This window comes from Thunnus albacares, chromosome 2 (assembly GCF_914725855.1).
Source record: "Thunnus albacares chromosome 2, fThuAlb1.1, whole genome shotgun sequence".
In the NCBI taxonomy this organism is placed as follows: domain Eukaryota; kingdom Metazoa; phylum Chordata; class Actinopteri; order Scombriformes; family Scombridae; genus Thunnus; species Thunnus albacares.
The window spans coordinates 39,311,620-39,321,499 of NC_058107.1; the positions used below are offsets into that span (position 1 = coordinate 39,311,620).

Consider the following 9,880-nt stretch of genomic DNA (forward strand, 5'->3'; position numbering starts at 1 on the left):
ATACAGTCTGTTAGCTCACTATGACTCTCAGTGAAATACACCACAGCTTCAGGCAGCAGGAAACCTCATGGACCGCGCTGACGTGGGGATGTCCTCCTGCTGTTCCTACTCATGTATCTTGTTATTGTTGTTGCTGTTGTTGTTCTGCTTCTCTGACCCCACTGTGCACAGTATTGTAAATAACTTTGTAAATATATTTAACAGCCCGGTTTCTGTAGGGGTTAATGGCAACTTTTAAATATCTTTCCTCCTGTTTTTGTTAAGTCAGGAGTTATGTCAGTGATTTGTATTTTTGTTTCTTTGTTTAAATCGGTAATTTTAGGTTGATTAGCTTAAGTTCCCTTTTGTTTGTTGTTTTGCTGTTAACTCACCCTGAAACCACAACTATGAAATAAACATTTAAAGGCTGCAGAATCCCTTGTTGCTGCTTTTCACCGACTCTTTCACATGAACGTAAAGTAGCATCACATGGAAATACTCAAGTAAAGTACAAGTACCTCAAACTGTACTTAAATACAGAACTTGATTAAATGTATTTATTTACTTTCCATCTGCTTCTCGTCAGCTGTTTAACGGCTGCATCATCTCGTGCTGCGTTCAGGTTCGATGAAACTGAGCGTAAACGCCGCCGTCTGACCTCTAAACACTGATGATGTCATCAGATATTCAGGAATCAAAATCAAGATTTACAGTTTTAAATATTTGCTGCTACAAACTGAAACATGAAGAACAAACAAACAAACAAACAAACAAACAGCTGAAACTTTTTTACAACAAAATCTCAATTTAATCTTTCTTTCCTGTTTTGTTGAAGGAAATAAAACAAACCACAAACAGCAGATTTCATATTTTTTTATAACTTTTCTTCCATGAAGAAACCAGGAAACTTCTCGTTTAGACTCTAAAGGAACAATTCAGAGAATTAAAGACTGAAACTGTCTTAAAGCAGAATTCATCCGACTGACATTTATTCATTTTACATTTAAAGTCTTTCATCGATTTCAGCTTAAAAATAAATTTAAAAAAAAGATTAAATTCAATAAGAAACAGTTTTCATGTAAAATGTTGAACTCGTCCTTTTTAAAGACATTAAAGGCTGATTTTTATTAACGTCAACAAACACAAAGACTTTATTTTCATTCTTTCATCTTTGGGAACAAAACTGTTGAATTGCACTTAAATATGTTAAATGAAGTTTCACCTGCTAAAACAATAACATTGTTATATGCACACTGAACATCAGAGGTCTGGATACAGCAGCAGCACAACGTCAGGTTAACGTTATCAATATGTTACAACAAGCTTCACATTCATTGTTTCAAAAGATACACCAGTTATTAACGATCAATAACGAACTGTGATTATAAGAAGCTTTACATGAACGTTCCCGTGTTGCTGCTGTGAAACAGACTCAGTAGAATCAGGAGGTCGACACGTCATCAGATCCACGTATTGATCGCTCGCTCCCTCCAGGAGTTCAGCTTTTTTTTTGTTTCATCGGGTCCAAATACGTTTGATTCTGAAGCAGCTTTTCTCAGAACTTGTGATCTAGTTTGTGATGTTTTATGTTTCTTTCTGCAGTAAAATTACAGGAAATGGGGAAAAATTACAAGCAAAGTGATTTTTTATATGTAACGACTTCCTGCAGATCACAGAAACATCTATATTTCAGCTGCACATGAGAACCATGAGGACTCAACGTTCTATAAAACAGTAAAATACTGAACTTGAGTTCCATTTATAACCTTTATTAAATAAACTTTCAGCTCAACATCAGCAGCAAATAAAATCATCAATAATGTTATAAAATAAATCCATCAACATAAACATCAGTCACCAACAAACGTCTGTAGATTCATGCACAAAAGTTTCAGCTCTCACAAATATATAATTATAATATTTATCTCCCATCACTTATGTGTAATATAATGTATATTTATATTGTTATATATATAATAATGTGCATATAGTAATATTGTAATTTTTATTTGTTTAATTCGTCTCTCTCTTATTTTATTATAAACTAATCAGAGTCAAACCTCTTGAATCCTGAAATCCTGCAGAGATGTTCATTACTGTCCTGGAAGGACTGATAAATACTTTTCAACATTTTCAGTAACTAAAGTTAAAATATCTGACAGACGTCTGATGGTCTGAGAAACAGAAACAGTACGCGGTTGGCTTTGATCAAGACAGAAACGTCTACAAAACTCCGTCCGTGGCTCTGAAACCGGGTCACGGTCTCAAGAAGACTGCAGATATCCTTGAGTGTGAAGTACAGACGGCAGAGTCTGACAATGAGGAGCTGTGGTCTTAGAAGAAGACGGATGTGTCTTGTGTGAGACACGTTGGTTTCTGAGGAGCAGGTTTTGAAGCTCAGAGTTGGCGGCTCCAGCCGTCGCCATCTTGGAGCTGAGGCGGCCGAATGAAGCCACCTAGCGGCTAACGACCTGTCGCTCAAAGCAGCCACGTCCTTAATTATGCAGAACTTTATGACTTAATAACATTTAAACGGGTGAGTTATAAAATAATTCACCCCCCGTACAGCAATTAGCTTTAGAGAGCAAAAGTGTTTTAGTACCAGGATGTAAACATGTTTATTTCTGCTGTAAAGTTGGGCATTTTAACATGGGAGTCTATGGGGGTCTGTGGGGGTCTGTGGGGGTCTGTGGGGGTCTGTGGGAGTCTATGGGGGTCTGTGGGGGTCTGTGGGGGTCTATGGGGGTCTATGGGGGCCTGTGGGGATTCACTCACTATTGGAGCCTCAAGTGGCCATTAGAGGAACTGCAGTTTTTGGCACTTGTGCATTGGCTTCATGTTTCAGCCCCGGAGGTTGCTGCTTGGTGTCATCACGTACTCTACAAACTCATCAGATCCGACTTCCTCCAGGTTCAGCACCAGGACTTTCAGAGTTGGAGCAAAAGCTTTGTCAGCATTTTCAGCGCATTGAAATAATGAGGAACAGAAACAGGACAGTTCCCATCCTTCTAACACCAGACATGCTGTCCTCAGTGGAAGATTTAGTTGTGCATTGGCGGGCCTGAGGTGTTCCTGATGAAAATCACTTTTTCTCCTCCAGACCTGAAGCAGAGACTCACTTAAGGGGATCAGATGCCATCAGACAGACTGGAAGGGAAAGTGGGGCCAAGAATCCTGAATCTGTCCTCAACCAAGTTGAGAAAGCACGTGTCCACACTGTCTACGGTCATAAACCTGAGAGATTATGACATGGACATGCTTGCCAATGTTCTTGGCCATGAAATCCGGGTCCATACGCAGGACTACAGACTACCTGAAGGAACGCTGCAGTTAGCTAAAGTCAGCATAGTGCCTCAAGGGAACCAGCCTGGACCAAATCCAATCAGTCCCAATGAGGAAGAGCCGGAAGCTATGGACAGTGATCTCTGAGAGACAGATGCGGAGAAGGACTCATCTTTCTGCTCTTCATCATCAGGATCCTCAAGATCTAAAAGAAGACAGCTAACAACTAATGTGTTTGCTGATGACACTGCACCCATAGGATCCTCAACACCGAAGAGAAGACAGGAAACTGTGGAGTCTGACAGTGACGACCCTTAAACAGAAAGCTCAAAGAGGAGGAGCTGGTCGTCTGAAGAGGTCCATGCTGTGAGAAGACAAACACTCATGACATTCATAGAAGCTGGTAAAGAACCAGGACAGTGATGCCTGTATTAAGGCTTCACCAGAAGAACTTCAAGAAAGAAGCTGGACGGTGGTAAAGTTCTGTTATAATTTGTGTCACTGCCATTCAACGTGGAAGTGCAAATAGAACTAATTTACTGAAAAAGACTTTGCACTTGTTCTTACATGTGTTGCTCTTAGACGCTCAGTTTACTCTGAGATAACAGGACATGTGATGCTGTTCTTCCTGGTTCTATCAGTGTTCTTTATTCAGGCCCCAGAGGAGAACGTTTCTCCTGCTTCCTCTGCTTCTCTGAGCTTCTTTGCACAACATGTCCAAACATCTCCTGGTTGGTGGCGTCACCAGAGTCCAGAGACCAGCTGGTGGGTCAGCTCATTGCTACACTATAGTGAGGAGGGAACACATCTCCACTAGAACAGCAGTCCATCCATATAAGTGCTGCTCATGGAGGAATGTTGGGTCTCTGTATTAAAGAGTTCGGTCTAGACCTGCTCTATGTGAAAAGAGCCCTGAGACGACTTTTGTTGTGATTTGGTGCTATATAAATAAAAATTGATTGATTGATAGATATATATATCAGATTATGCTGTTGGCCAAATGTGAATAATGGATCTCCGACAGACTGACAGATGGTTCTAAGTCACTGCTGAAGTCACTGTTGCCCCCTACTGGAGGAAGGGAAACACTGACAGAGTTCTTGTGTTCGCTGGTCGTTCACGCGTCCTAAAGTTCTGCTAAAATGAAAATGGATGCAGAGTGAGGCTTGTAGGATGTAACGGGATGAATGTTTTAAATAAAGTGTCAGGATAAAAAGCAGTTTTAAATAAAGGTTTTGTGAAAATATGAAAAAAAAGACAGAATTTAAAAAAACAGAAGCTTGAAGTGAAACTTTGTTGTTTCATCATCACTGATGACGGTCCAGCCCTCAGTAATTATCCAATCACCATCTTTATACACCAACCCGCTGTCTCTGAAGCTCCGCCCATGTCCCTGTCGGAGCCTCTGATTGGCTGATTTTTATAACTCTGTCTGATCATCAACACAAATGTTTCTGTTCTCTTTCCTCACTTGATTATAATTAACTCTAAAACTAAAATAAATAAAGTGTTCTGTGACTGTCACTGTGATGTCACTGTGATGTCACTGTGATGGCGCTCAGGGTCGCTTCAGAAATGCTGCTGTTGCAGGTGAAACTGGCTTCAATCAGGTTCTCACATGGAAACATTTAAACTTCAGGTTTGTAAAAGACACCAAAACATCTTCTGAGAGTCCAAGTAGAAACATAAACTGTTTATTCAGCTTCACCTGTGTCAGGTGACCCAGGTGTAGCCATCTCTACTCTGCCATCAGAGTGTCCTCAGGGTGGAGAGCAGATGTACCTTTTAAAGCTGTACCTGTCCCACTTTACCCAGGTGTACATGTCAATGTCTTCCTCGCCCTCGTTACTGAGAAAGTACCTGTCCCAGGTGAGTCAGTGCCGGTCCAGGTGAGTCAGTGCTGGTCCAGGTGAGTCACTGCTGTTCCAGGTGAGTCACTGCTGGTCCAGGGGCAGCTTAACGAAGACAATGGCAGCAAGCTCTTTACAGAACTCCTCCAGGACGATGACTCCTCTCAGCAGGGTCAAGTGTTCCAGTCTGAGGACACATGTACAGATAAACTCAGGTAAACTCAGTAGACTCAGGTAGACTCAAGTAGACTCAGTAAACTCAGGTAAACTCAGTAAACTCAGGTAGACTCAGGTAGACTCAGTAGACTCAGGTAAACTCAGTAAACTCAGGTAGACTCAGGTAGACTCAGTAAACTCAGGTAGACTCAGTAAACTCAGGTGGACTCAGGTAGACTCAGGTAGACTCAGTAGACTCAGTAGACTCAGGTAAACTCAGTAAACTCAGGTAGACTCAGGTAGACTCAGGTAGACTCAGTAGACTCAGTAGACTCAGGTAAACTCAGTAAACTCAGGTAGACTCAGGTAGACTCAGTAGACTCAGGTAAACTCAGTAAACTCAGGTAGACTCAGGTAGACTCAGTAAACTCAGGTAGACTCAGTAAACTCAGGTGGACTCAGTAGACTCAGTAAACTCAGGTAAACTTGGTAGACTCAGGTAGACTCAGTAAACTCAGGTAAACTCAGGTAGACTCAGTAGACTCAGTAAACTCAGGTAAACTTGGTAGACTCAAGTAGACTCAGTAAACTCAGGTAGACTCAGGTAGACTCAGGTAGACTCAGTAGACTCAGTAGACTCAGTAGACTCAGGTAAACTCAGTAAACTCAGGTAGACTCAGGTAGACTCAGTAGACTCAGGTAAACTCAGTAAACTCAGGTAGACTCAGGTAGACTCAGTAAACTCAGGTAGACTCAGTAAACTCAGGTGGACTCAGTAGACTCAGTAAACTCAGGTAAACTTGGTAGACTCAGGTAGACTCAGTAAACTCAGGTAAACTTGGTAGACTCAAGTAGACTCAGTAAACTCAGGTAGACTCAGTAAACTCAGGTAAACTCGGTAGACTCAGGTAGACTCAGTAAACTCAGGTGGACTCAGTAGACTCAGTAAACTCAGGTAGACTCAGTAAACTCAGGTAGACTCAGTAAACTCAGGTAAACTCAGGTAGACTCAGTAAACTCAGGTAGACTCAGTAAACTCAGGTAGACTCAGGTAGACTCAGGTAGACTCAGTAAACTCAGGTAGACTCAGTAAACTCAGGTAGACTCAGTAAACTCAGGTAGACTCAGGTAGACTCAGTAAACTCAGGTAGACTCAGTAAACTCAGGTAGACTCAGTAAACTCAGGTAGACTCAGGTAGACTCAGTAAACTCAGGTAGACTCAGTAAACTCAGGTAGACTCAGTAAACTCAGGTAGACTCAGGTAGACTCCGTAAACTCAGGTAGACTCAGGTAGACTCAGTAAACTCAGGTAGACTCAGTAAACTCAGGTAGACTCAGTAAACTCAGGTAGACTCAGTAAACTCAGGTAGACTCAGGTAGACTCAGTAAACTCAGGTAGACTCAGTAAACTCAGGTAGACTCAGGTAGACTCCGTAAACTCAGGTAGACTCAGGTAGACTCAGTAAACTCAGGTAGACTCAGTAAACTCAGGTAGACTCAGTAAACTCAGGTAGACTCAGGTAGACTCAGGTAGACTCAGTAAACTCAGGTAGACTCAGTAAACTCAGGTAGACTCAGGTAGACTCAGTAAACTCAGGTAGACTCAGTAAACTCAGGTAGACTCAGTAAACTCAGGTAGACTCAGTAAACTCAGGTAGACTCAGGTAGACTCAGTAAACTCAGGTAGACTCAGTAAACTCAGGTAGACTCAGGTAGACTCAGTAAACTCAGGTAGACTCAGGTAGACTCAGTAAACTCAGGTAGACTCAGGTAAACTGCAGACATCATGGAGCTGCTCTCTGGATCCAGAGCCTGAAGACACTCACTAGCCTTGCAACATTAATGCTACAAACAACCCATAATGCAACACTCTGTGCAGGAGTCAGTTCGCTACTTTATCCATTCAAAAAGAATATCTGATGTGAACAAGTAATTGTCTAGACCCTGAATATAAGACCAACCCACTTTTTCAGACGTCTTACATTCGGACCGATATGGTAACGGTACCTTATCCCTGTAGCGTCTGTTTTTATAGCCTCTATACTCTACACGTCTCTTTATTCCACTGTTGGCATTGACAGCAGGAACACTGGTCGGCATTCAGCAGGCACGTTGTTCTTTATGTCAAGCCTGAGAGAATCACTGATGGTGATAAGCGTGACATCACTGTTACCACGGTAACGTGGTAACTGTGGCAGCTCTAAACCGAACAAACAACCAGCTGTATTTTGCTGAACCCTGCAATGCACATCAAAAACACTAAAAACGGCACAAATAAAAGCAGGCTGGTTGTTAAAAGGTTTAGAACGTTGACTGGAAATTACTTCAGATGGTCAGCGTGTCTTTGTCTTTGATTCTCTGCATGTTCTGGTTTGTTAATAGTTGTAAAAGAACAAAAAAATCCTTCACAAAGTCCATCATTTGTACTCACTTAACCAGTGTGTTAGCATAGCAAGTCATAGCCATAGTAGCTGGTTCTCTGGTCCTGCTGTGTCTCTGTTTCTTGTGGTTCCTCATTCACAGGTTCATTACATCTCGTCTGCATTACTGTAATGGTATCTGAACTAGACTGCCCAATAAAGCCCTGACCAGACTCCAGTATGTCCAGAAATTCTCCTCCTCACTATCACTAAATGTCTCCATCATCTGGCTCCTGAGTACCGCTGTGATCTTCTGAACATCTACAGCTGTTCTCACACTCTGTGCTCCTCATCACACGTCCATCTGCATATAACGACCACAGCCTTTATCTGCAGATGGACGTGGCGAGATGCAACGTCACCCGTTGGTCTCACTGGAGCTGGTTTGAAGCCTTGAAGAAGTTGCAGCTTCTGGTTGACGCCATCTTTTCCTTTTGGAAGCAGAACCTTCCAGATAAGGAGAGCGAGATGTTGCCTTTCAGACAGACAGACAGGTAGTTACCCGGTGTTGTGGTTCAGTCCCAGCAGGTGTCTCCTGGTGTCCAGCAGTCTGTCTGTCAGGTTGGAGACCTGCTGGATCCTCTGCATCAGCTCTCTTATCACCTGAGAGATAGACAGGCAGACAGGCAGGCAGACAGGCAGGCAGACAGACAGACAGGCAGACAGACAGACAGGCAGACAGACAGACAGACAGACAGACAGGCAGACAGACAGGTGTACAGACAGACAGAGAGATAGACAGGATGAAAAACACCTGAGACGCAGGTAAGTCAAGTTTATTTTTGACGAGCTCCTCTCTGACACGTCAAAGACAAAGAGACAGACGGGTATTTTATCTGTCTGTCTGCGTCTTACCCTGATCAGGACAGAGAAGAGCGACCTGGAGCCGTGAGACAGGTGTATGTAGGGGTTCAGCAGGTACTCGTGCAGCAGCAGGTGGTTGAAGGACGACAGTCTGGACAGAACTGCTGTCAGCTTCAGGTTCAACTCATACGGCTGAAAGAGAGACAGGTCAGACACACACACACACAATATACACACACGATACACACACACGATACACACACACGATACACACACACGATATACACACACACAATATACACACACACACACACACGATATACACACACACACACACACACACACACACACGATACACACACACGATACACATATATATGATATACATATATTCATGCAGACAGGCAGACAGACAGACAGACAGGCAGACAGGCAGACAGACAGACAGACAGACAGACAGGTGGGTCTACCTGCTCCAGGATGCGTCCCAGGCGATCAAACAGGACTTTGAGGAGGTGACCTTCAAAGAAGTTGCTCTCCTCTCCTGAGGAAGAGGAGGATGGAGGAAGACTGAGTGGCCAATCCCACGACTGAGAAAGAGACTGACACTCCGTCACCTGATGGAGGAGGAGAGAGGAGGAGGAGGAGGAGGAGGAGGAGGATGAAGAGGAGGAGGAGGAGGAGGAGGAGGAGGATGAAGGAGGAAGAAGAGGAGGAGGAGGAGGAGGAGGAGAGAGGAGGAAGAGGAGGAGGAGGAGGAGGAGGAGGAGGATGAAGGAGGAAGAAGAGGAGGAGGAGGAGGAGGAGGAGGAGGAAGAGGAGGAGGAGGAGGAGGACGAGGAGGAGGAGGAGGAGGAGGAGGAAGAGGATGAAGAGGAGGAGGAGGAGGAGGAGGAGAAGGCGTTCAATGACACGTTTCACTCGTGTAGATCTGAGATGTTTCTGGGAGGTTTGGTCCCGTGTGGATGCAGGCGGAGCTTGTCGTATATGACATCATTAAGTGAGGACGTGTAAACGTGTGCGTGTTCTCACCAGCGTGTGAGCGTCGTGGACGTACGACTCGTATCCTCCCTCCTGCAGCAGCTGAGCCGATCGCACCTGGACGGGAACCAGACACAGGAAGCTGCCGCACAACCAGAGGACGCCGTTATCAGCTGGCGTCCCGCCGTCACACCAACACATCACAGCTTCTCTTTTTTAATGTTCAGCAGAGAGACGAGTTTGTGTTACCTGTTGACGACGTCAGCAGCTGATCCGTGTCCAGAAGCAGGAGGAGGAGGAGGAGGAGGAGCAGAGGAGGAGCAGAGAGGAGGAGGCAGGAGGTGCTGACTGTCTGAGAACAGACTGTCAGAGAAGAAGAACAGGTCCTCCTCCAGATCACTGAAACA

At 44.0% G+C, this 9,880-nt stretch overlaps 1 protein-coding gene across 1 annotated transcript in view; it reads right to left on the bottom strand.

Moving 5' to 3' along the window:
• Positions 1-836: 836 nt before the first annotated feature.
• fhip2b (FHF complex subunit HOOK interacting protein 2B) overlaps positions 837-9,880 on the bottom strand; it is a 21,174-nt gene continuing 12,130 nt past the window's right edge. Inside the window, exons 13-18 of the mRNA XM_044335354.1 lie at positions 9,723-9,872; positions 9,525-9,615; positions 8,963-9,109; positions 8,544-8,684; positions 8,191-8,291; positions 837-5,298 (exon numbers count right to left, since the gene is read on the bottom strand). Of these exons, the coding sequence (XP_044191289.1) occupies positions 5,196-5,298; positions 8,191-8,291; positions 8,544-8,684; positions 8,963-9,109; positions 9,525-9,615; positions 9,723-9,872 (733 nt within the window). The 3' untranslated portion in view covers positions 837-5,195. The remainder of the gene's footprint in view (positions 5,299-8,190; positions 8,292-8,543; positions 8,685-8,962; positions 9,110-9,524; positions 9,616-9,722; positions 9,873-9,880) is intronic.